The sequence below is a fragment of the Desmodus rotundus genome, chromosome 3 (genome assembly GCF_022682495.2).
Source record: "Desmodus rotundus isolate HL8 chromosome 3, HLdesRot8A.1, whole genome shotgun sequence".
Taxonomy (NCBI): Eukaryota; Metazoa; Chordata; class Mammalia; order Chiroptera; family Phyllostomidae; genus Desmodus; species Desmodus rotundus.
Window position 1 is genome coordinate 155,566,382 of NC_071389.1, and position 26,145 is coordinate 155,592,526.

Consider the following 26,145-nt stretch of genomic DNA (forward strand, 5'->3'; position numbering starts at 1 on the left):
GTTTACCAGTTAAAGGCCCTGGAAATAGACACTGTTTTTGGTTTCTGCTGTAAAGTACCATGACTTCTTAAGAGTGTACTGAGCCATGGAGAGAGAGCTGGGGAGGCGGCAGGCCCAGGCAAGCTTGCCCGGTGCAAGTGGGGACGACAGGGCCAGGGCTGCCTGCGCCTGTCTTCATGGGTCTGGGTGGGAGCAGAGCCTCCGCACCTCAGCCCTGGCCCCAGGCCCTCACAGCCTGGGAGAGGATGAAGGCAAGTGGGTTTATCCCCTTCCCATCTGTCCTGGTCTCTGGGGTGACAGACACTAAATCCCATGGGATGGCCAAGGCTGTGCCTGTGAGCATCTTCGCTCTGGCCGAGGCCGTGCTGAGAGCCAGAGGAGGAGAGCCCAGCTGGCAGGTTCCCAGATGCCGAGGGGACCAGAGGGAGACGGTCTCCAGCCCCTGAGACGTCCACCCTCACCTGCCCTCCAGGGCACAATGTGAGCTAAGGAAGTGGCGTCTTGAGATGATGAGACCCTCAGCACCACCAGCCTTCCTGCCCACTGCTCTCACAGTCCCCGCCCCAAGAAACAACTAGAGGCTGTCTGATACAAATGGTCGCTGTATTTCCGCTAAAGTGACAGTGACACAGATAAGGCAAAGAGCTGAGGGGGTGGACACAGGTGGGAAAGGGGTAGACCGTGCAAAATGGCAGTCTAATATAGAAAGACATATAACAGTAGTCCCTTCCCGCTGAGTCAGGTGAGCCCTTGGGCTAGTGTGTGGGCAGAGCAGGTTTTGCCCTTCAGAAGGGAGAGGAAAAAAGATAGAAACCCTAGGTAAGGGGCAGGAGTTGGAGGGGGGGGACTCATGGCTGGGGCTGTTCTGGGTGACCTGGGTGTGGCCAGGGGCAGGCATGAGGGGGGAGTGAGAGTGCAGGGCTGGAGGTGCGTAGGCACAGGTCTGAGGGGTCTGTTCAGCCTACATCATGCTGCCCCCTCCTGAAGCCCTTCTGGGGGCAGAAGCACCTTCCCCGAGACCCTTAGTCAGGCCTTACTGGGGAGTCCTGTTCTGAGGTGTGTGTGTGGTGCGTGTGAGAGGGAGGCCTTGGATGGTGGAGAAGATGGCTGAACCTAGCAACACTCACGGGAGGTCAGCTCTGGGTGGAGCAGGGACACCGAATCTTTGCTCACGTGCCCAAGACCCTTGGGGGAACAAGAGGATGGGATGCTGGGGTTGGGTTTGAGGTCTCTACTGGAGACCCAACCCTTTCTTGACCTGACCTTCCCAGGCGCCCACCCCAGCCTGAGGGAGAATTCCTAGAGCATCAGGGAACAAACCACCTGCCCCGTGCCCCCAGGCATAGGTCAAGGCCTCTGTGCTCCTTCACTGGTACCCCGGTCACGCTTACATAGAGTCCTCACCGAGTACTAAGAAAATAGATCCATTTAGAAAAGCTTCCCTTGAAACAGGCCAATGAGGAGCAACATGGCAGGACCCCTTTCTACCGTGCCCAGGTCTCCCCCAAAGTAGACGGGACAGCTTCCTGGGAGACCAGAGTCTTCCTGCTGTGTATTTTCTGCCACGGTTCTGGGGTCCCCCAGGGGTGGGGCAGTGCCCAATGTCTCAGAAGCTGAGTCCAGGTCCTGAGGACCCCAGGGTGCAGAGACCTCACCCACTGGGTCAGAAGTCGCTGAGGATGCTGATGTCGGCAAAGTCAGCCCGGTAGCGGTGAGCGTACAGGCTGAGCAGGAAGGCCCACTTGAAGGCAATGAAGCTCCAGACGCAGGACAGGTAGTAGCTGTTGGGGTCTGTGAGGCCTGCAGGGGAGAGGAGTGGGACTGTGATTCCAGAGGCCTTGCCCTCTTCCCTAGCCCGATCCCACAAGCCCGGGGTCACTCCTCTCCAACCTCCAGTAGAGGCTGAACCAATCCTACAGAGACACTGAGTGCCACACTTCAGGGTTTGCAGGCAGTGCCAATCACAGGTGTGTATCATCTACCACGCTGCTTTGGTCACTTTAACCTAGGCCACTTCCAACCGGCTTTAGAATCAGATTCCCTAGGGGCGGGGACACAGGCCTTTGGCTCCTTGCTGGTTGCAGCCAGCAGGGGGCACTCCCACCCCACTACATCGTGCAGCAATTACCCTGCAGGTGCATTGTGCTCAGCACTTTTCAAACCTTTCTTTGAACGCTTCCAACCCCAGGGGATGGGTACACTTATTCAACCCACTTTAACAGTGAGAAAACCCAGGCACAGGTGGTTACGTGATGTGCCCAGTCCTTGGATGTGAGCTGTGGAACTGGACCAGAGTCCTGGTTCCTCCTGAGCCCCACACTGGCCCTCCCACACCCTCCCCTCCAGAACCGGCCCTCACTCTGGTGTCCGGTGATGGCCAGCACAAGGAAGGTGCAGAAGGTGGCAATGGAGACAGCCGAGAAGAGGACGCCCACGAAGAAAAAGCCACGCAGCCCCTTGAGCCAGGTCCTCCAGTAATCCTGCATGTACATCACGTGTGTGACCAGGACCCACAGCGCCAGCACACCTGCAGGGCAGACGTGGTCAGGGGGGCACACAGCAGTTCCCCTCTCCCTGCCTCCAGCCAGGGACCCCGGGGACCCCCAGACCTATTTGCATAAAAATGCCAAGACAGTGTTGGTCTTTCCAGTCTCATTCTCTCACTAGGACCTGATGCAAAAGCAGGTAAGAGAACCTGCCTTTTATTGTCACACGTTGCAGAGCCTGGCAGAAACGGAAAACCATGCCATCCTCCCTAACTTTTTGTTTGGGAAAACAAGATTATTTACACCTACACAGTGTTACTTGTGTTAATGCAATGTTACTTTTGAAAAAGATTTTATTTTTAGAGAGAGGGGAAGGGAGAAAGAGAGAGAGAGAGAGAAACATCAATGTGAGGTTGCCTCTCGTGTGCCCTATCCTGGGACCTGGACAGCAACCCGGGCATGTGCCCTGACTGGGAACCAAATCAGTGACCCTTTGGTTCTCAGGCTGGCACTCAATCCACTGAGTCACACCAGTCAGGGCATCAATGTTATTTTTAATATTACTTTTGAATGCTTAAAAATGTTCTGAGCTTTAATTTCTAACATGGCACATATTGACAGATATAACCCATACAAACAAAATTTTCTTGGTTTCACTACTTTTCAAGAGTGTAAAGAGGTCCTGAAATCGTACAGTTTGAGGACCACTGCAATCCAGCCTTCACTTCTAAGGCCTTCCCTCTATCTACCCTGAGGGCCACACACGTGGGAAGCAGTCCTCCCACTCTGATGCCCCTCCACCTGGCCCCGGGGGCCACAACCTCAAAGCTTCAAGACCTTCCTGCTCATGGCCGTGCTCCATGTGGCTCCCTCCAGTTTGCTGAGAAGGGGAGGCCAGACATCCCCAGCCTTTCCTGGGCCCACCCTCTGCGCCTGGCTGGGCGCTTCCCCTACAAGGCCAGCTGCTGCTCAGCCGATACAATGAGTGCCCTCTGTGCCAGGCTGTGCCTGCCACACAGCCCAAAGAGTGGAACAAATATCAATCCCATTGGCAAGGGTCTGGAACAGGCCTGCGGGGTCCCTGTAAGAAAGGAGTGAGGAAAGAGGCGGGGCCAGCTGCCAGCCTGGTGGCTGAGGGCCACACAGATGGGGGTCCGGGGAGTCAGGAGACCTGCACACACGTGCACAGGAAGGATGGGCGTCTGGTCGGAGAAAGTGGTTTGTTATCTGTGGCAAGGAAGAGAAGAAAGGGAAGTTGATAGAGAGATGGGGGTATGACCAGTGCTTTGAACCTATGATGTTTTATTTCTTAGGCTGGGTGGGGAGTGTAAGGGAGTTTGTTAAATCATCCATCCTTTCTCACATGCCTAAAATATTTCATATATTTTTTTTTAAGTTAGGGAAAACAAAAGGCAGAGGGGAGCATCATCACAGAACTATGCTCTGGTCACCAGCTGAGATGTTGTCACAATTCAGGCAGCCTGGCAAGGGATACAAACCACGAGACTGCGAGCTGGGAAGCCTGGGGCCTGGCACTGGTGTGCCGCTCGTGACCTCTCAGAGCCTTACTGTTTCAAATCTAAACATGGGCAAGTCCAAGGGTCCCGCCAGCATGGAAACTTGGTGACGCAGGGTTCCAGCCCAGTGAGGGTGCAGCCCCGCCAACCCCTGCAGCTTCCCTCCCACCCCGTTTCACCCACACTCGCCCAGCTCTGCCCCTGTCCACCCTAGCCTCCCTCAGGGATTGAGGGCCTGGAACACGGGTCCCTCTACCCCTGAGATCAGGATGAGCCCAGACAAACCTCCCTCCATTCCGGCCCAGGCCGAAAGTGGGAGTGGGCCAGAGGTGGACAGGGTGGCCACCGCACAGATTTTGACTACATCTTCCCTGGTGGGATCTGGAGTGTGGGCTAGCCGCCCTTCCCAGAGTCTTTCCCTATCGCTACCCATGCACCTAAAGTGTTCATCTGGGGGAGCCATCTGATTTCCTAAGGGGCCCTAAGAAGGAGACATTGTCACTGAGTGCCTTTGAGGAACAGTCAGCTAGGCACCTGTCTGGGACAGCTCCACTTACCCAGTCTCCTTAATAAGCCATGGGGGGTCTGGAGTAGCTGAGCTCTAAGATCCTTTGCCACTCAGAGATTCTAGAAGCTAGCTCAGGGGAAAAAGAGGTCAGAGCAATTCCTCTGTGACTCAGCAATTTCTGGGGTAGGAAATGCTGAAATAGGGGCCTATGGAAATGCCTCTCTTAGTCCACTGGCCACGCTTCAGCAGTGTCCCCCCAACACCCACCCTCACATACCAAAAAGGTTCACCTGCACATAGGCCTCACCTCAGAGAAACACAAGCCAAATCTGGAGCCAGGCCCATTCTCACCCACCCTGGCTCTCACCACTTTCCAGGGAAGAGAGGCCTCCCCACCAACTCCATCCAAAGGTGCTCAGTGGTCACCTGAAACAGGAGACAACTAACTGTCCCTCAGCCCTGCGCCCTTCCCTAGGACACTGTGGGCACCAGGACGCCTGGTCTGCAATTCAGGACAGAATGGACAGGTTCCCAGGCCCACCGCCCTGCATGTCCATGCCAGACCCCATCCCTCACTCCACCCAGCTGCTCCACTCTGGGCTCCTAAACAGGCCAAGGGCAAGTGAAATTGTCCCCAGCAGCTCAGTTGGAGGTGAGGAGACAGGAGGTTTCCAAGGGACCTCAGAGGGAAATGCAGACAAGCAGGACCCTGGGCCTGGGCCCTGCTATGTCCTTACACCCCTCCCCCCACCCCTGCCCTGGAGGAAAGCGAGGGCCAGAGCCCCAGGTGTCCACTAGCTCAAGGCTCGGCTCCTGTGGGAAGAACCCAGGGCCATTTAGACTCCTGGGGTGGCTTTTCTATTCTTTGTCTCTTCCCTTGTCTGCTAGACGTAGATCAAAACTGTGTGTTTCCCCAGGGTTCCCACAGCAAAACTATTTCTTCTGCAACTGCCTTTCCTCCAAGCCTCTTCTTCCCAGACACCACTAGGATGGGCGAGAGCAGGACTCTACCTGTGAACATTCTACCCAGGGGCTCCAGGCTCACCCTGACCCAGAAGCCAGCACCCCCATCGGCTACTGTCTGGTACTCAGGGACAAGGAACACACTAGGGCTGCCTTCTGGTGACTCAGCAGTTTCTGAGCTAAAAAATGCCAAGTCAGAAGTGGGTGCTTGCAAGTCAGTAAATCCGCTGATGTTTCACCCCCAAAAGAGGAAGAAGTCTGACTGGCTACAGACTCTCAGAGTCCACTCAGGGTGGAGAGGGCACGTGCGTAGCCCAGGCCCTCCCTCGCCCCACCACACCACCACCACCGGCACCGGCTCTAGCTGCATGAGCACCACCAGGCAGCTTGGGCTCTTCATGGCCACCTCCTGGCCATCCAAGACCAGACTGTCAGGGAGGCCCCAGGACCTTGCTCCTGCTGGTTGCTGCCCTAGTGCCTCTCCCTGCAGGCAGCTCCACAGCTGGCCTGCCTCAGAGGCAGTGAGGGAGAGGGCAGAACTTGGGTCAGAGGAAAACCCCCAGACTCCCTGGAGCACAAGCCAGAGGGCTATTTCATGGCCCTCCAACAGGCAGCTGTGACCTGAATGAGAGAGGACACAAAACTGCAACATTTCAGACCTAAAGGGGGGCTGGGGAGGAGGTCTCTGAGATCATTTCCTTCACTGGCATCTCCTCCTACTCCCTGGAGATAAGGAAACTGAGGCCCAGGAGGAATGGAGGAGCCCAAGGCCACACAGACAGCTGGGGCTCACTGCGCCAGGCCAGACTCTGATCCCAGGGACACCCCTCCCACCCCGCCCCAACCAGCCCCTCATCTCAGGCCTTATCAGTACCACACAGGGCCTGGCCTGAAGACACCTCCTTTCCTAGGGGACAGCAGCAGAGCAGATAAGAAACAGGAAAAAACTGGAAGGAGAAGAGAACCAGGAGAAACAGGGTAGATGGTGAAGGTGCAGGGGTGGTCGGGGAGAGCGGTCAGGGGTATGTAGATCGGTGAGCAGAGGGGGCCTGGCTGCCCCCAGAGAGGACATCCAGGCAGGCGCAAGAGCAGCCCGGCCAGGGCACCCTCTCCCCCTTCCTTGGTGACTCCCTGGTGCTCCGCTTGGCACTGCTTAGGCTGTGGCTATGTATGCCCCCTTATAAGGCAGAACGCTCAACACTGACCCCTCATTCCTTCTCCTCCCAGGGATGGCTCTCAGTGAGCTGCTCAGGGGCAATGAGTAAATGTCATTAGTCCATCTGGGGCTGGTGGGGCAGAGGATTTTAGTAATGGAATACGATCATCACATGTAAAAGCATTATCCTGACAAGTATTTTTTTCCCCAAAGTGCGTTTCCCACACATACTATTTCATGGAGCTGTGTAACCCGGCAAGCTATGCATTTACTCTAAGCCTCAGTTTAAGCCTTATCTATAACTTGGGTACAATAATAACGTCGACTTCATAGGACTAAAGTAAGGATTAAATGAGAGGATGGAAACAGGTTGCTTAACACAGTGCCTGACACATAGAAAGCATTAAAAAAAAAAGTTAGCAAGCAGAAAGAGTACGTTTCATCTTAACACCAGTTCTACAACACAGAGGTTAATGAAATGTCCAGACGGTGCACAGCGAGTACAGATCATTGGTGAGCACCCGGCTTCCACCTGCGCGCTGCTGTTCTCACTCTGGTCCTTGCCTCCCCTTCTTCCCTCCTTGAGGCACAGAAGGGCGTCCAGGTGCGGGGCGGGGGGTGGCAGGCGGGCTTGTTTAGCAGATTGGTAGAGGAGCCACAGCACAAGAGTGGCAAAGAGACACCAATGTGGTGGAAACAAAATGTCCAGTTTCCATCAGATCCCTAGCGCGCTCCCCCAGGTCTCCACTGAGGATTCTGCTGGGGTGCGGTCCACACTAGAAGGAGGCGGGTGGGCTTCCCCAGGCACCCTCAGCCCTCCCTTCCACTTACCCCTCCTCTGCCCTCGCCCAGCCCCCAAGGAAGAGGCACTTGAGGGGCGGGACCCTCCAGAACAGGTGTGTGCGTGCTTGGGGTTTTTCACACTTAGCGCAGGGAAGAGGCTGTCATAGGGCAGCGGGCGGCTGCGACCCCGCAGGCGTGGCGTGTGCAAACCTCAGAGGCCGGAGTCGGCACCCGGGGTCGCACCAGAGCTCGGGGTGCATCGGGTGCCAGTGGCACCCGGAGAATGCTCAGGCCACGAGAGGCCCGCGCCGCCGACGGATGTTTTTGGGTAAACACCCCACCCGCTCCCCGGGGAAGAGCCGCCCGCCAGGAGCCTCGGGAGCAGAGCGCTTTCCTGAGCCCCCCAGCTGGGCCCCCAGCTCCCCACGCGTCGGGGTACCTGCGAGTCCGCCCATAGCCGCTGTCCCCGGCTGGCTATAGACCACCGTCCAGACGAGGAAGATAGAGAAGCCGGCCACGGAGCTGAGGCCGGAGTAGGCGGCGCGGAGGCCGAGCTGCAGGCGAGACGGGGCCATGGTTGCGGGCGCCGGGCCTGAGGGCGAGCGCAGCGGAGAGTCACAGGTGCAGGGCCGGGATCCGGAGCCGAAGCCGGGAGCCGCGGGCCGCCCGGTGCTCCGCCCCTGCCCGCCCCCCGCGCCGCCGGCACAGCGCCCTCCTCGGCCGGAGGCCGCCCGCGCCCGGAGCCTCAGACCGTGCGCCCGGAGTTGGCACCGCGAGGTCGCCGGGCTGTCTGATCCGCAGGGCGATACCTGCTAACAAGGTAGATCCCGGGCTTATCCTGAGCCCTACCATATCAGAATATCTGGACATCGGAGGGGCGCGGCAATACATGTTTATAGAAGCCAGCTGTGGTGGCTGCTTTTAAATTTTAATCTCTGAATAGGAGACACATTCTCTTTTAAAATTTGAGATTTAAATTTCTCGTTAAAAATCAAAACATAAGAAAAGTGAAAGTACCAATGAGTATGATTCCTCCTTCCACCCTGCCCCTATCAGCCAGGTCCCCTCCCAGACTTTCTTTAAGCATCCTCAGAAGGTACCTCACACTGAAGTTTGGGAATCCCTGCCACCATCACTTCTAACCTGAAATACCTGACCCTCACTGACAGCTCCCCTTTCCTTTCATTTCCACAAGCCTCATCCCCCCTCCATCCCAAACCCCTACCGCACATCACCTCCACCCTCAGAATCGATGATTCTAGAGAGGGGAAACTATTGCAGGGATATATTGAGCTCCCAGTGTAGGTCCAGCTTCCTGCCTGGAGCTGGGAGGGAAAACCCCATCTGACCCTGAGTTCTCAAAACACTTGGAATCTAGCTGTGGAGGCCCACCACATACCTCCCTGCACAGAATAAGTTGCCAGTATCCCTTGCATTCGTTCTTTTTACAGCTATGACAAATTATCACGAATTTAATGGCTCACACTAGCTCACACTGCTGATCTCGTGGTTCTGTAGATGCAAAAGTGGGCCTCACTGGGCTAATACGAAAAGGACGGCAGGACTGACCTCCTGGAGGCGCCAGGGGAAAAGCCACTTCCTTGCTTTTCCACCTTCTGGAGCCAACCACATTCCTTCATCTTTAGAGCTGACACACCACATTGCTTTGACCTCTGCTTCTGGGGTCACATCTCCTCCCTCACTGGCTCTGCTCCCTCCCTCTTGTCCCTTGTAAGGACCCTGGTGATTAAGAATCTGGATAATCCAAAATAATTTCCCATGTCAAAATCCTTAACCTAATCACATCAGCAAAATCTCTTTTGCCACGTAAAGTAATATGTTCACAAGTTCTGGGGACCAGGATGCGGACATCTGGGGCGGAAGGGGGTGGGGGGGGGCATTTTTCTGCCTATTACAGCCTTCTGGAATTAGACTCCACAGGCTGGGACTGTGCCACTTTCATCCACACCAACACCCTGATGAGTGCCGGGCACATAATAGTCACTTAATAAACGTTTTTTGAATAAATGAATGCGAGTGAATTAAGGTAAGCATGAAATAACAGTCCTGTGCATGAAGTCTAGGCAGGGCATGATGAATTCACTGCCAAAGGAGTGATGTAGACCAGTGTAAACAAACCCCATTTGCCTCGTTTCAGAATGGTCTGGGAGCCTGTTAAAAAAGAAAAGAGCCCAGACTCCACTCCTAGCCCATGACATTTGAATCTTGGAAGTATATATATTTTTAATCAGTACATGTATATATAGAAGTGATTTTAATGTGGTGAGTCAGAACCCAGCCCTTCCCTGGGAGCCACTGATGGCGAGCATTAGCGCTGGCCATTCAGAAGTGGGAGCAAGCCCAAAGGTGCAGAGCACCCTGCCATGGGCGGCTTCAGAGCCGGCCAGCTGGGATAACACTGCAGGCAGTGGGAACGCCATGTGCACAGACAGCACAGAGGCAAGAAATAACATGTCAGGTTGGGAATTTGTAAATAGTTTGTGGTCTGTGGGTGGAGCGGTGGGTTTTGAAGTTAGACATGTTCTGAATATAGAGGGCTTTGAGGAGTCGGCTAAGAAGGCTGCCCCTCCCTGTGGAGCCAGGGGAGGGAAGGAAGTAGCAGTCCTGTGTTCTAGAAATGTGAGCAGGGTAATAGTGTGAGGGCAAAGTGGCAATGAAAGACTAGAAAGCAGAGAGACAAGTCCTTCACGTTACCCCACCTGTAAAGTGGGGGCAGCAGTGATATCTACTTCAAGTGTGATGAAAGCATGATGCTTAGAAGAGTGCCCAGCACATAGTAGGTGCTCAGTAAATGTCCACAGGTATGATTGGTAGCTGCAGAACAGCTGCTGTGGCAGCAGATGATGAGGGGGTCTGAAAGGTGCTTCGGGCTGAGGCAGTGAGACCGGAGGCAAGGGAGCTGATTCAGGAGATGCTTAGCTATTTGAAACTTAAAGGTCAGGTAGGAATTAATTAGCTTGGCAGACAGAGAGGAGGAGAGCAAAAAGTTTATGAATGGACATATTAGGACTGTTGGAGAGTAGGGAGCAAACTGGTGCTGGAGCATGAGATTGGGCAAGAAAATAAGGAGGGAATAATTATGTAACAGTAGCTTGGGCCCAGGTTATACAAGAAGGTTAAGAAGATGCTGAAACTTTTTCTTAACTGTGGGAACTTTTTCTTAACTGTTGAAGGATTTCACAATCAGATAGGGTTACCACTTACTCTGTGACCCTGAGCCCCTAATTCAATAGAACTTTCTACCAAGAAAAAAGTTTGTCTATATCTGCGCTCTCCAAAATGGTAGTGGTCACATGTGGTTATTGAGTATTTGATGTGTGGCTAGCTGAATTTTTAATTGTTTTTAATTTTTTAAAAGATTTTCTTTATTTATTTTTAGAGAAGAGGGAAGGGAAGGAGAAACAGGGAGAGAAACATCAGTGTGTGGTTGCCTCTCATGTGGGCCCCACTGGGGACGTGGCTCACAACCCAGGTATGTGCCCTGACTGGGAATCGAACGAGTGACCCTTTCGTTCACAGGCTTGTGCTCAATCCACTGAGCCACACCAGCCAGGGCTAATTGTTTTTAATTTTAATTAAAATAACCACACAGGGCTAGTGGCTATTGTATTTAGCACAGGAACCACTCAGAGCCCTTGCTGCTCCATCTATATAATGAGAATGATGATGATTCCTCACAGGCTTGTTGTAATGGTTAAGTATATTGAGTTTCTGCCATTAAAACACTCACCACAGTAACTCAACAAATTTTTATTGCTGTTGTTGAAATTGTTACTATTGTTATTACTGAGCAGGAGTAGCCATGCCTTGGGAAAATTAGACTGTGGTGCCCAGGTTTGATTCGAAGGGAAAGAAAATTGTAGCAGAGAAAGCATTCATAAGGCTATTTCAGTGGTAAGGTGTGAGTTCCTTGAGATCTTTCCTGGAGGAAGGCCGTGAGAATGGATGAGAATGGAAGGATTATGGAGCTACGAGCCCACGGGTGTCCACCCTATATACTTTCTCCCACTTCAGCTTCTTTTCCAAGGTACTTTAGGGAGCACACTCCCATCCCATCCCAAATTAGGTGCTACTGCCCGCCCCGCCCCCCAGGACAGACAGCCGCATCCCCTGCCTGCAGCAGAGACTGCTAATGACCACCATTAGCAGCTCTTCTTCTGGCACATGACCTTCTAAATCTGCACTTTGAACACTTCCCAGATTCCTTGCAGCTAAATTGATGTCACGGTATCAAGTTCTGAGCAATGGAGTCAAAACAGAAGCAACAAATGCCACCACCAGGCTCCTGGATCCACAAAAACCTCCCAGATACCGTCCATTCCCTCTTCCTTTCTGTGAGGACTTCAGAGGCCACATGTTGAAGACAGCAGTGATAAATGATGTTGAAGGAAGGAAGGAAGGAAGGAAGGAAGGAAGGAAGGGAGGAAGGAGAGAAGCAGAATTACCTCCTCCATCCCCCAGACCCTCATCGGACTGTAACAAGAGCGAGAGATGCACCTTTGTTGGGCTACGTTGCTGACATTTCAGGATTGTTTGTTATAAGTAAACTTATTATCCAGTACACTATCCTCATTCCACTTCAGGTCGTGTAAACACATCCTGTATGGCTGATCTGTCTGAACTACCAATCCCCCCGAAGTCACTTCTGAATTGGGCCCCGCCAATATTAAGAGAGATTCCTAACTCCCACCTCCAGGGGTCTTGCCTCCGAAGACATTTCTTCCTCATTCCCCCAAGCAGACACATTCCACACACATCTTCCCCCACAGCGCCACGGCAAGGTCGCCCCCACTGAGCTGCATGCCAGTTGATTAGATTTGTCAGGGTTTCCTCCTCTCTGCTCCTTAATCCCCACCCAGCAGGATGTCATCTGGGGCATGTCTGTTTTCTCTGGCTCCAGCTCCAAACCCAGGCGTCATCACTGAGTCCTCCCTTTGCTTCACCCCCTACATCCAATTCGTTAGCAAGTGCAGTCTGGTCCGCCCTGTCCTTTCTTTCCATCCCCTTGCCACCACCCTAGTCCAGCCACCACCATCACGTCCATGGCCCCCTGCCACAGCCTCCTCACTGGCCTTCCTCTGCTCATTCTTTCCCCTCCAATCCATTCTCCACCCAGCAGCTGGTGTGGTCTTTAAAAATAACCACCAGAGCATGGTACTCCCCTGCTGCGATCCCTCCCATAGCTTCCCACGGCAATTAGGGCGAACTGATCAGGGCTGCGGCAGCTCTAGCTGGTGTCAGCCTTGCTCATTTCACCTCTGGCACACTGGCCTTTCCGCTCCTCACATGTGCCCTGTTTGTTCCTGCCTCAGAGTCTTCATGCTTTGTGCCTGGGAAGCTCTCCTCTGAGCACTCCTTAGATCCGTCACTCACCACTCTGTTCTCAGCTCACGTGTTACCTCAGAGAGGCAACCCCGTTTCAATGTAAAGTATGACCCCTCCCCTGATTTATTTCCCCTAGCACTTATACTATGTGAAATGGTCTTATGCATTTGTTCATCCGTTCCACCCACGCCCCTGCCGCCCCATCAGAATATAACTTCCATGAGGGCAGGGGCTTTCTCTGTTAGGGACTGACTTCCATGGCTGTCCTGGTTTTACCACTAAAAGTCCCGTGTCCTAGAAAGCCCGTCAGTCTAGGGCAAAGCATGATGGCTAGTCACCCAGTGTCATGCTTTGATCACTTCTGCATTCCCAGTACCTAGTCTAATGCCAGGTGTATAGAATGAACTCAATGAATATTTGTGCAATGAATCAAGAACAGGGCTGGCTGTCCATAAAGAATTATTTGATAGTGGCTCTAGGGGGCAGCCTTCCCCAACCTCTGAATTGAGACCTCACTTTTCAAAGTTGAGCTAAAGTCTCCTGTGCATCAAGTCAGGTGGTGAGTTGCACAGGATTCTCCCCAGACCTTACATGGTCCCCTTGTCCACTCCCAGCCCTGTGGAGTTCAAGTCTGTGGGCTCCCGTTAAGGCAGCCCAAGGCTGTGCCTGACACAGAGGTGGATCCCCTGTCCCCACCGCACTTTGGCCCCCCTCCTGCAGCTTCATCCTCCTGAGGTCAGGCTTACAGACCACAGAGCAGAAATAACTGTTTTAGAGAGGAGGAGCAGGTGGCTCCCTGCAGGGAGGAGCTGGCCCCATTATGAACATCCCAGCTGCCCAGGCTTCAGGAAGGCATCCCGAATGGAGAGCTCAGATCCAGAGCTCTCCACAGCCTTGGCTCCCCAGTGCTGCCCCCCAGGGCTGTGGCTGCCTTCTGACCCTAAAAGGGGACATCTTCACTTTTCAGGGCTAGAGTGAAACTGCTCAGTGTCTGGCTTCTCGCTGAGACCCACTTCCTCTGCCTCCCCGCTGACAGCCAGGAAGTCCACACAGAGGGCAGGATGCTGAGTGAGAAGATGCTAAGTGAGAAGATGCTGAGTGGAAGCAACAGGTCTGGGTGCTCAGGGGCTTGACGAGTATCTGAGGCAGGGTGAGAAGCAGTACAGTGGGGCGGGGTGGGGCGGGGTGGGGAGACTCGAGTCACCACAGCTGCAGTGGCATTTGGGAGGCAGCACGCAGGGCCCAGGCCTGCCCGCCTCTCCTAGTGTTCTCTGGCGACTTCTACGTCCTGACCACAGCGCCCCAGTCAAGGTACCTACTCCGACTCTCTTTTCCCTTTCACCGTGAGGTTGTTGTTGGGTGAGGGGTGGGGGGAGAGAGAGAGAGAGAGAAGGGGAGAGGTAAAGTCTGTAATTAAGCTCCCATGGCCTTGCACCTGGCGCAGTGGGGTGGGAGAGAATACTACACCTGCGGGCGGGAGGGGAGGGCACTACCTCTCCCTAAAGGGCAAAGCCCGGCACGGGGATTAGTATATATTTGTCATTTACATTTGAATTTTGGATGTGATTTATTGAATGAGAAAGTTAACCACAGAGCTTAACCAATGGACATGGGTCCTCCTCTGGCCCCGCTGCAAGAGCACTGGGTGAAGTAAAGGGACTGGATTTCAGGCTGTCACCTACGCCCAGTCCAGGGCATGGGACCCAACAGTAACACGCTAGAGAGGTCCAAGTGGCCACATCTGAGGTGCTTCCAGGAGGAAGAGGAGGATGGATGGAGGCAGTGAGGCATGGAGATTGGTCAAGAACTGTGTGGAAAGGTACCAGGAAGAAAGACAGATGGGGGTGGGGGCATGAGGGAGGTGAAAAGGACCTGGGCTAGAAGAGGGCAGATTGGTTTGCCTATTTAACTCAAGAAACTTTTCTCGAGGGCCTTCTGTGTCCTAGGCACCAACTATGCAAGTTGTGAGCCTGGAGCCAAGAAGGGCCAATTCCTTCCCCCTGGGAACTTATGCTTTCTTGGAGGAGGAATCACTAATAATAATTGGATAATGATTCGATTTCAGTGGTGGTGAGTGCTGGGTGTTTGGCAGGGAAATAGGAGGAACCCTGGCACAAGCTGTGGCCCTCTCAGGGAAGAAGAATCGGGCCGGGGTCTCCACTGCTTTGGCTAGCTCCCCGGGCCCGAGCAAGAACCTTCAGCTAAGGCCTGAGGAGCCTGCCGCTGGCCAGCCCCCAGGGAGAACTGACGCCTCAGGGAAGATTAAAAGGGCATTCAGGCCTTTCCAGGCCTCTGCTAGGAGGGGCAGCCAAGAGCAGGAAGGACTTCCCAGAGACCTGGGTTGGGACATCTGACACCTGAGCAGCAGGTGCTGCCTCTCCTCAGGGAGGGAAAAACTGACACCTCACAACTGCAGACTTTCCTCTCTTCCATTTCCCTGTCTGCACCCCATTTCTCTCCACTTGCCTCTCTGGACCCCATCTTTGCAGCTTCCCCTGGGCTGTCACAGTGCCCTCTCTGGAGGGAGGAAATGGGCAGTGGGTCTGGTGCCCGGAAGTCTTTGAATGTTTTGCTTCCTCTGTGGCCCCAGCACTTCCTAAGTGGGCTTTAGGGGCAGGATGAGGGTCTGCCCTGATGCTAGGAAGGGCCCTCTCCCCTGGCCTGCTGCTCTGATCACCCACGTTCATGTCCCCTCTTCAGCTGCACTCTGGACCCAGACAGAACCGGGCATCTATGAACAGGGTCTGGGGCTCTACTAGGACCCCTCTCCGTCCCCGGTAGCTGCCTGCGGGGCTCTGAAGCATGCGGACAGAGTGCGGACGGTTTGAGTCCTGAGCAAAGGCTGCCCAGGACAGGTTGGAAGATGGGAGTGTTTGAGACTCAGGCTTGGCAAGGCTGGAAGGGGGAGAGGGCAGGGGGAGGAGGTAGTGTGGGTGGTGGCTGGGGAGCGGTGTAGTTGGGGAAAGGCTAGTGCAGACCAGAAGCTGGGACACAGGTACAGAAGTGTGAGGAAAGGACACTCCGAGCCTGAGGAGAAGTGGCCACAGCCAGACTGGCCACAGCCCCCATTTTAGAACATGGCTCACTCAAGTTCAGAAGCAGTGTCTCCTGGGTATTTGGAACACACACACGTATGCACCTTGAAAAGCAGCAGCTGGTGGGAGATTTCAGCTACTAATTTATGCATGTTTGTTTGTGTAACACCAAATTTCCCTAGTAGGCAGGCCTGTTCCCCTTCCTTTAGCACAGCTCCAGACCTGCCCCTGCCTTCTCTGCAGCTCTCCCCACTTCTCCTTCCCTATGGCCAACCGTCACCCCCCTCAGACCTGCTCAATGATTGTTTCCTTGCCCTTCTTGCACCTGGGTAGCCTGAGCACCAGCCAGAAGAATGTGCCTCCAGGAAAGTGTGGGGTCCCTGCTCTTGCCGTGGTCATCTCCCTACTGGTCCCCAGGCCTGTCTGGCTCTCATGAACCTCCTTCTAGCTTGCTCACCTCCCCCACCTGGAGAAGGCAGGAGTCTGCCTCTCCTCTGCTTCCGTGCTCCACCACTTGTCATAAGTGGCTCCTGAGTGACCTGCTAGTCCTGCGGAGGTTTGGCTCAGTGCCCATCAGCATTCCAGCTCCCGGTCTCTGCCCCCACCCCAGGAATGGGCAGGGAGGAGGTGGGAGAACTGAACTGGAACCACCCTTGGAGAAAGGAGCCTGGGCAAGCATCATGGGACCTTGAGCCTTCCAGAGCCAAAAGGTAGAGCCCCCAGGATGGTACCTGTCTTCTCTTCTCAGTCCCTCTTCATGTCGACCAGCCACTGTCAAGGTAGAGTCCCAGGGGAGCTGAAGGAGGCTTCAGTGGCCCGGGTACCAGGGAGAGCCCTTACACCCTCTAGTCTCCAAACTGGCCCTTTCTGCAGAAAGCCTGGCCCACTGGAGGCCTGTTAGTTAAAACGTCCTCCAACCTCCCACTCTCCATTCCACCAATCAACCTCAAATGACATTGCCATGTCTGTGAGCAAAGTTTGCAGCAGAGGACAAAGGGAGAAAAGAGTGGAGACAAAGAAGCAGCAAGGAGGGAGGGAGATGGAATAAAATGCCATGAAAAAACTGAAAACCAGCCCCGGCTGGTGTAGCTCAGTGGATTGAGCGCCAGCCTGCGAACCAAGGGGTTGCTGGTTTGATTCCCAGTCAGGGTACATGCCTGGGTTGCAGGCCAGGTTCCCAGTGGGGGACACATGGGAGGCAACCACACATTGATGTTTCTCTCCCTCTCTTTCTCCCTCCCTTCCCTTCTCTCTAAAAATAAATAAACCGAAAACCACCCCCTATCCTTCCCACCCTGTCTGGGTGCAGGCCCTCAGTGGGTACCAGCTGACTTCCCACAGTTCCCATTCATTTCATTCCCATCCATAGTCATTAAGCACCTACTTTATGCCAGACGCTGTGCTGGGTAGGAAGGCCCAACCAGATTTGTGTGTTAGGGAGATAAAAGAAAATTCCACTAGAGTCTGCGGTGTGGAAGCCCAGAATCTGCTCAGTTGGATCTTTAGTGTACAGCAGAGTTCCTGGCTGCACCTTTACTGCAGCGAATGTTGTGGGCTGAATGACAGGTTCTGTGGCATTGCCTAGGAAGGGCGAGGAAGGCAAGTCTGAGTGTGGTGATGAGGGAGGCAGTGCAAGCGCAAAGTAGTGGTGAAGAGTGCGGGCTCTGCAGTCGGACTGCCTGCGTCTGGCTCTGCCCGGTGCAATGTGTGACCTTGGGCAAGTTGCTCCACCTCTCTGAGCTTCAGTCTCCTCATTTGCAGATAGGGATTGCTCTGAAGACTAAAAGATGATATCAATAAGATGGCAAACACAGTGCCCTGCACTTGGTAAGTGCTGGAAGAGACCATCACTGGGCTAGAGAGGGGGCAATGGGGACAGGGCATAATGCATGGCTGCAACAGAGTATTCATTAGCTGAGTCAACCAGACTTGGCGGCTGATTGGATACAGGAGAAGGAGCGAATGAGGTTCTTGCCTAGGTGGTGGTGAGGCTCCTAGAGTAGGGAGCTGAGAGGGGCAGGGCAGGAGGAGGGGCAGGTGGGTGGGAAGGGAGTTTCAGACCTGCCCAGTGAGAGGGACCTGTGAAGATGCAGGAAGCTGTGGACTCTGCAAGTGTAGAGCTCAGCGAAGAGGGATGGGTGGAAGGAATACAGCCCAGAGTCAAAGACAGGGGCCGAAGAGCCCTCCTTACCCATTCCTCCCCCTCGGCTATTCTTCGGGAGCCTCTGGAGTCCCCTGCCACCTGCCTGAAGGGAACAGGGCAAAATGCTTGTTGTATGGGTAGACTGCATCAAGGCACCCTGCTCTCCAGCTTCCGTCACCTGCCTGTTTCTCCCCCGCTCTGGCTCTGCAGCCGGTGTGCACCCAGGCACGGGGGAAGTGGTTCTGGATGTGGGCTTCCCCTCCTTGGTGGGATCTGTCAGTATATTTGAGGCAGGACTGCAGAGGGATAAAGCAGGAAGACTCTAACCGCTTGGGTAGAATCACTCACTGCTCCACATCTTCCTAGTCGTGGGACCTTGGGAACATCGTTTGACCTTTTCATGTCTCAGCTTCCTCATCCGTGAAGTGAGATAATAATAACACCTGTCTCAGGATTGTTGTAATGATTAAATCAGGGAATGTACCTATGTAAAGTGTCAAGGACAGGGCCTGGTACGTGTTAGCTGTTGTTATTATTTGTCTGACGCGCCTGCCGGGCATCTTGTGACAGTCAGAGCAGGGTGGAGGCTACACCAGGGCACAGCACGACTGTCCCCAAGATGACTCACCATGCGCTTTGGGACATCCTCCTCAGATACACTAACCTATCCCCTCCCCTCCAGGCCTCAGCCTTCATCAAATGTCTGCAGAGCAGTCATTCCACGGGCCAGTCCCCTCCCAGGAATCCCGAGCCATAAAAACATGCCCCATCATTGGCCTTGTCGGGTGACAGAGGGCTCTGCCCGCCAGTTAGAGGAATGAGACCAGTGGAAGGTCCAACACCGTTGATGCCCCTTGGCTCCCAGTGAACAGGTGATCACCAGGCCACCTTCTCAGTCTCCCAGAGGGGGGATGAGAAAGAGACGCAAAAAAAGAAAGGCAAGGGAATGGTGGTGTTGAGGGGGAACACAGATGGGGAAAAGTGGGTTTGGGACACTTTCATTTTCACCGATTTGAATGATTATCTTTAAACCCTGCACCCACCTCTCCATGTCCCTTTCCTCAGCTTCATCTCTTAGACACACAGTCCAGATGAGAAGAACGAATGGGATGTATACACAGTATACATCATAGCATAGCATGGGGGTTAAGTGAAGCCAGGCACCTTGAGTGTAAGCCTCAGTGTCATTATATACCAGCTGTGTGGCCTGGACAAGTTACTTAACATGTCCGAGGCTCAGTTTCCGCAGCTGCAAAGTGGGAATAACGCTAGTACTACTTCATAGGGTAGTGGCAGAGATCACATACATGTGAAGCACTTGGGGCCAGGCCAGGCACTCACAGGCGACTGTGGCCTGCCGAGAGGTCTGTAGAAGCAGATGTCCTGCCTCGCTACTCCCCAGCTCCTTTTTCACCTGCCCAAAGTGAAGGCAGCATGAATGGTATCCAGACTCCACTGATAGTCTCTGGAAGCTCCCCTGCAAGAGCTTCTAGACCAGGTCACTGGCCACAGCAACCTCCCCACCTCCGCACCTAACTCCCCCTGAACACTTCTCCAAGCACACCTGTGACCCCAGCCTGTTATCTCTTCCTGCCAACATCCAAGCTGTTCTTCCTTCTTACATCTTCCCGATTCCCAGAACTTGGATAGGTAGTTTTGGGCTTGGGGCCAGATTCATCCACAGGTCCCCCTCCTTCCCTGGAGGGGCATTTAAAACTCCATCATGGTTTCTTGAAGTGTGGACACAGCAGAGAACCTGGGGGCGTTTATTCAAAACACAGATTTTCCATTTCATACCAGTAGGACCGAATCTGAATTAGGGGGATGGAACTTGCATTTTGATAAGCTCCTGGGAAGATTTTCTAATACACAGTAAAATTGAGATTTTAATCACAAAACCAGCAGCTCCACCCAAGCTCCAAGAAAACAATCATGGGTGGAAGACAGGGGCTCGGCGTCCCGAGCTAGGGGAAGGATTGTTAGAGATGTGCTTTCCCCCAGTCCGGCCAGGCGCCGCAGCAAAGGGAAGCGACCCAGATGCGGCCTAAAGGGAGCGAGTCCTAGAAAGCCCGGGGCGGGGCTTGCACCTCTTTCCAAAACCCTCATTAACTTGCTGAGCAATTACCCGGCGCTGCGGGAGTCGAGTCGCTGTCGCGGAGCCACTGTCTCTCCACCATGTCAGAAGCAGGAGTGAGGCAAAGAGGAAGGTGGTGGAAACTGAGGCCCAAGGAGGGGTCAGTCCTTGGTGCAGAGCCTGCACCAGACTCTGACGTCTTGGGCGGGGCCTCCACCCATACAGCCGCCAGGGAACGTGGTGGGGGGTGGGGTGGGGGCCGTAGCCCTCGAAAACCCCCTCGTTTCTTGAAGCTCAGCCACAGCTTCATGCGTCCCAAGGCGCATTCCTTCTTCTCCAGCCTCAACTTTGCCAACTGCGCCCGCCCGCGTGTGCTTATAGGGCGGGGAGTGGGGGCAGTGGTGTGATTATGGGAGCGCAGCGGTGGGAGGATGGGCAGCGGGATTCCCCACCGGAAAGCAGCCCAATCCCTCTCTTGGGCTGTTCGAGACCCTGAACCGAAACAGGAGGCTGGACGCCCTGGCCGGGAAGCGCGGGAAGCGGCCCCAGCCCGGATTTCCCTCTCGGGTGGGGCCGCAATGACTCACCCCCTCCCCCTTCCCCCCAGTTTCCTTGTTTGCATTTCTCTTCCAGGCCACGTGGCGGCCGGTGCAGCCACTCACCGCCCCTACCCGGTCACCTGGGCCTAGCGGCCTCCGCACACTCCCCCGGGCCTCGGCACACCCCGCAGGCCGCCCCTCCCCCCTGGGGTTTCTCAGGGCTGTGGTTCCTGCCCGCTCCGCTCACCCGAGTCCGGTCTCCCCTCTAGCCCGTGCCGCCCCATCCAGCACCCTCCCGGACTGTAACGCCGGGAGCCTCCTCCCCGCCCCCTGGGTCCGTCTGGGAGGGGAAGGGGGCGGGCAGTGCAGGGGGTGTGACAGCTCCCGCCCGGACCAGTGCCAGCTGCAGCCTCGCTTCAGTGCCCTGTGCCAGCTGGCTCTTTCGTCTGGGACAGAGGCGGAGGTTCGGGGCTCCTGTCGCTGAGGGGGGGATTCCCCCCCAACCCCTCAGCCCTCCACCCTAGAGGAGCCTCTCCTCCCAGCCTTGCCTCTGGCTGCTTTGGCAGGCGGTCGAGCTAGAAATTGGCCCTGGTCACTGCGCCTGGGACTTAGAGCCCGTACCCCCTCCAGGATCCTCCTCTCCGAGCTGGCCAGGACTCCCCGGGGGTCCCCCCAGCCCTTTGCTAGAGCCTGCACGGCTGGGCGAGCTTGAAAAGGAACATGAAGGTGGGTAAGGTGGGGCCAGGGACGAGAAGGAGAGGAAGCGGACCCGATGGGGATTTTGGGCTGGAGAGAGAGGGTTGAGGATTGGTCAGGGGTGAGGGAGGAGGGGAGAAGGGTTTGAGCTGAAGCTGCATTTCTGGGGAATCCAATGAGTCTATAGCTTCGAACTGGGAGGTGGTAGATATCCCTGCAGGGACTAGGGCAGCAGGGTGGGGCAGAAGTTCAAAGAAGACCGGGAAGGAGGGCCCGATCTCCCGCCAGCCAGCGGGAGACCCCTAAGTGCGCCAGACCGGCAGGCCCCAGCGAAGGTCTTCCTGTCCCTCCCCCAGCTCCTGGCAGGGTTGCAGCACCTCCGCCTGCTCAGACCAGAGGATTCTAAGGAAGTGGTGCTGCCTGGGGGAGTTGTGCCCCGGTCCAGCTGCCTCAGCCTCATGGCTGGCTGCCTTCCTCCGCTCCTCACAGGTTGGCTGGCCAGGTGAGAGCCGCTGGCAGGTGGGCCTGACTGTGGAGGACAGCCCAGCTCTGGGAGCACCGCAGGTGGGAGGCCTTCCGGACGTGGTACCAGAGGGGACACTGCTGAACATGGTGCTAAGGAGGATGCACCGGCCCAGAAGCTGCTCCTACCAGTTGCTTCTTGAGCACCAGCGCCCCAGCCGCATCCAGGGACTTCGCTGGGTGAGTGCCCATCGCCTGTCCAGGCCAGCGACCAGGGCTGGAGTCCTGGGGGCGGGAGCTCAGTGTGGATTGGGAGCACAGGCATGCGGGAGGCGGCCCAGCTTGCTCTGGGGGTGCAGGGTGTACTACCGGGTGGACAGTGGGTCGGGCAGCTTAGCTGTGGTGTGTGTGGGTGGCTCACACAGCTGCATCAAGTGTGTCTGTGTGTGGTGTCCAAGTGCCCCCATTTAAGCATGGGGGGAAGAAGCAGGGGATTTGTCATTTATCCATCACCTCTGTGTGCCCTGGGTTAGGTGCTTGTGTGTTCTCTAGGTGGGGGTGGGAGACACGTGAGAAATACTGGAGACCAGGTCAAGTCAGGGGTGAGGTAGGCTTGGTTACCATCCTCCACACATCACCGTGGCAACATTCTCTTTCAGTGAGTGGCTGAACTGCACCAGTTCTGCCTTTTGATTTTGGGGTGAGGTGGTCATGTGAACACTGCTTGGCATCTGGCTTTGGGGCGGGGCAGGGAAGGATTCTGAGAAGTTTAGAGGATCTGAGATGACCAGAGCTCCCCTTGCCAGTGAAGAACAGCTTGGAGCTGCAATGGTGAAGGAGAGAGCAGGAGGGGGGTAACGGTGGGGTGGGGTGCAGGGTAATGGTTCCAGGATTCAAATCAGCAGAGAAGCTCTCCTCAACCACCCAGATTAACAGAGTGACTTCACCTGAGATATAGTGTGTGTGCCCACCTGTGTGCGGGCGTACTGGGAGGGCACTTGGGTAATGGGGTGGAGAAGTGGAGGGAAAGCAGGAACAGGTGACAGACTTGGGAGAGCTTCTCTCTTACAGGCAAGTCCCATTGAGAAGAATGACCACCACCTTCTGCCTCCTTCCTCCTGCCTCTCTCAACTGCCATTTATAGTTACCAAAACCTGAGGCTGAGTAGAGAAAACGGATGCCCACCAATATGAAGGGTCATCTTGCAATCAGAATTGAGAAGGCACTCTAGGAGACAGTCCCCCAAACCCTCCCTCCCAGTGTTTTCCAGATAAGGGGCCTCTTGGGCCTGGGTGCTCATGATGGGGCTCTGGAGGGGACAAGGGAGCTGGTCACTTCTGGGCTTAGCTCCCCCCCTTCCAGGTCACTGGCAGTAGCTGCTGCTGGGAGCCAATGGGCTGGAACACTCCCTCCCTCATTCCCTCTGAGGCTATAATTACTTGTGCATTTCCTGTCCCCTTCCCAGCTTGCACAGGCAAGGTGGGGAGTGGAGGAAAGGTCAGGTGCTAGGACAATGAGGTCACTGGAGGATCCCCTGGGACCCAAAGTCTGGGAGCGGGTAGAGGAGGCTGCCAGCCTGTCTCCTGACGCCTCCAACCCCTGGTGTGCTTGGGGAGGCCTGAAGGGTGGCGGTGAGGGTTGCTGGAGTGTAGATGGGGTCAAAGGCACAGAAACAAGGCCTCGCCCCTGCCAGGAAGGAGGCAGGTGGGAATTGGTGATCAGAGGGAACTAGATTTTTGGGCTGGGAAAGGGGCCCCACCCTCTCCTGATGCGTGGCTCTGGGGAATGGAGGTGGGGTCGTTGCAGCCCATTGTGTCTGTGTTTGAGACTTTGGGCACCTGTAAAGCTGCACCTCTCATCTCTGGATGATGCCTTTGGCCCATGAAGAGCTCACATGAGGGACAGTGCCAGGCAGGGAGTGTGCACACACAGGGTAAAGGGTGGACATTGTGAGAGGGTAGAGCCCAAGGTCCCAGGAGGACAGTGCTGGGAGCTATACAGCCCATGCCTACCTCGTAGAAAACCAAGAGGGGTGCCCTGGCTGGTGTAGCTTAGTGGATTGAGTGCTGGCCTGTGAACCAAAGAGTCGCTGGTTCAGTTCCCAGTCAGGGCACATGTGTGGGTTGTGAGCCAGGCCCCCAGTAGGGGGTGCACAAGAGGCAACCACACATTGATGTTTCTCTCTCTTTCACCCTCCCTTCCCCTCTCCCTAAAAATAAATAAATGAAATCTTAAACAAAAAAAAAACGAAAGAAAGAAAACCAAGGTGGGGGCCCATCAACTTCCTGAGGCCTAAAGAGAGCACTTTCTGTTCCTGTTAGACCAGGACAAGAGAAAATAAAAGCAGGTTACACCAGGAAGGCCTGAGGTTAGATGCAGAGAGGACTTGCCCACTCTGACAAAGGTGACACTGGAATGGAATGGAAGAACCTCTCCTTTGGAAAACGCGAAGAGGCGAGGAGATTGCCTGGTGTCTGGGAACCAGTGGAGGAGGGATCATTCGGTCTAGAGGCAGGGGCAAGATCCGGATGACCTCTGGTGGGTCCTGTGAGCTCAGAGACACCTGGGGATGCTTCTCTTTGAGTGATTGTCTTGGGGGCGGTGTCGCTGTGCTCTGACAGCATGACTCAGGAAACATGCTTTCATCCAGCCTGGCCAAATAATGACAGCAGCTGGTGTTATCTAGGACTTATGTCGCAGGCCCTCTTATGAGGGCACCTAGGAGACATAAGGCCTTTATTGTATCAAATACCCTCACAACAGCCCTGTGAGACAGATGCTAATGACATCGTCTCACTTTAGAGATGAGAAAACAGAGGCATAGAGAGGCTAAGTGACAGGTCCAGAGTTATACAGCTGCTAAGAGACAAAGCTGGACTTCAGTCCCAGGTAACTTGGCTGCAGAGTCCAAGATCCTGGTATACTTTTTCTTGCTGCAGATGGTAACACTGACACCCCAAAGTGTCACCCCACCACATGCATCCTTTCCCTGTCCCCCCCATGCATAGCTCTGGCCTAAGAGCCTCGCCATGGGCTAGTGGAACTGGACAGACAGGGCCCCATGCGACTGTCTGGCTCTGTGCCTGCCAGGGAGCTCTGACAGTCAGCCACAGGGAAGGAGGGTGGGTCAGCCCATGGTGCTGGTGCCACGGGAGCTAGCTAGCAACTCCTATTCCACCCCGAGTTGTTCCTATGAAGGCATGAGAGGGGGCGGTGGGCGAGGACCTTCACCCTGGCTCATACCTGCTACTTCTTTGCTACAGAGAATCCCTAAGCTGACGCTCAGGGTCATCATGTCAGGGTCAGGCAAGGTCCATGTCTTGCAGTGTCCAGGTAATAGGTGCCCATTGTAAAATAAAGATTAATCAAGTTACTTAACATTTACTGAGCAGTTACTAAAAGCCAGGCACTGCTCTGTGTGCTTTCTCGTACTAACTCATCGGACCCTCGTGCTAACTCTATGAAAAGGCACTTTCATCGCCAACCCCACTGACAGCTGAGGAAACCGAAGCACAGAGAGGTTAATGAGCAGCCCAGGGTCACACAATCAGCTGGTAATGGGAGAAGCAGGATTTGCACCCAGAGCCCACACACTGACCACGGCCCCTGAGAAGTACCCCCATCCCAACGTAGTAGGGGCCCAGAGGGACTATGATAACAAACCTATTGAACTTTGTTTTGCCCAGGGTTCTCCAAGCTTACTTGCCCATGGAACATTCCTGAGGGTAGAATACCTCTACTGTCTCAACTTCCGTGGCACAGTGGGGGACATGGGGTGGCTGCCATGGAGACAGCAGGGCAGAGTGGCTAAGAACATAGGCTTTGGGGTCAGGCGGGCACAGTGTGAATCCTGGTGCTTGGATGTACCTACTCTCAGGGCTGGTTTATGTAACCTCTGAGCCTCCTCTCCAGTGTGAAGGGGAGACAGACGCCTACTTTCAGGGTCAGAGCCTTGGTAGCAGTGTTTTGAAGGATCTTTCATTTCTAAGCAGTGTACAAGTTACTTCATCTCTCTGGGTACCTGCTTTCCTTGGCAAAATGAAAGGGTTGCCTTCAGGTCCCCTCCTCAGCTGTATGTGCCAGAGCCCCCAGCCTCTGACCCTCACGCCCATCTTTTGGGGCAGGGCCGGAAATGGCTTAAGTGAGGCCTGCGGATCTGGGATCTGGGATCTGGGTGGTGACCTGCCTGGCCACAGGACCTGGCACCTCCCCTCCCGATGTGCCCTCGGGGTCAGAATAATACCAGGAAGGGAGCGTGTGCTGGAGTCTGGGTCGTGGGCACCAAAGGGAGTTGGGGCAGGGACTGGACCCACCTGGGCACTTTGACATGAACAACAACAAGTCATTAGCACTCAGCACTGTTTGTTCCAACTCTGGGGGCTGGCTGGGGAGCATTCCTGCCCTTCCTCCTTCCCTGGCTCCTCCTCCTCCTCCTTA

At 55.0% G+C, this 26,145-nt stretch overlaps 2 protein-coding genes across 5 annotated transcripts in view; one reads left to right on the forward strand and one right to left on the reverse strand.

Moving 5' to 3' along the window:
* Positions 1-790: 790 nt before the first annotated feature.
* Positions 791-8,131, reverse strand: SLC48A1 (solute carrier family 48 member 1). The gene is made up of 3 exons (XM_024575497.4): positions 7,853-8,131; positions 2,360-2,527; positions 791-1,800 (listed from the first exon to the last, which is right to left on the reverse strand). The coding sequence occupies exons 1-3, from the start codon at positions 7,986-7,988 to the stop codon at positions 1,664-1,666; spliced, it is 441 nt and encodes a 146-aa protein (XP_024431265.1). The 5' UTR covers positions 7,989-8,131; the 3' UTR covers positions 791-1,663.
* Positions 8,132-14,045: 5,914 nt separating this feature from the next.
* Positions 14,046-26,145, forward strand: part of RAPGEF3 (Rap guanine nucleotide exchange factor 3) — a 30,867-nt gene continuing 18,767 nt past the window's right edge. The window contains exons 1-3 of one of the 4 annotated variants that reach the window (XM_053921572.1): positions 14,052-14,070; positions 21,181-21,276; positions 21,736-21,948. In XM_053921572.1, the coding sequence (XP_053777547.1) occupies positions 21,271-21,276; positions 21,736-21,948 (219 nt within the window). In that variant the 5' untranslated portion in view covers positions 14,052-14,070; positions 21,181-21,270. Of the gene's footprint in view, positions 14,071-20,773; positions 20,853-20,905; positions 21,277-21,735; positions 21,949-26,145 lie in introns of those variants that run through there. The other 3 variants (XM_045184108.3, XM_045184110.3, XM_045184109.3) reach the window with 3 other exon arrangements.

Excerpts from the sequence above, each read along its gene's own strand:
- SLC48A1 (XM_024575497.4), bottom strand. The coding sequence starts at position 7,988 with ATGGCCCCGTCTCGCCTGCAGCTCGGCCTCCGCGCCGCCTACTCCGGC. Across the intron at positions 2,528-7,852 it reads GGCTATGGGCGGACTCGCAG|GTGTGCTGGCGCTGTGGGTC; the intron begins GTACCCCGACGC and ends TCTGCCCTGCAG. Across the intron at positions 1,801-2,359 it reads GGCCATCACCGGACACCAGA|GCCTCACAGACCCCAACAGC; the intron begins GTGAGGGCCGGT and ends TCTCCCCTGCAG.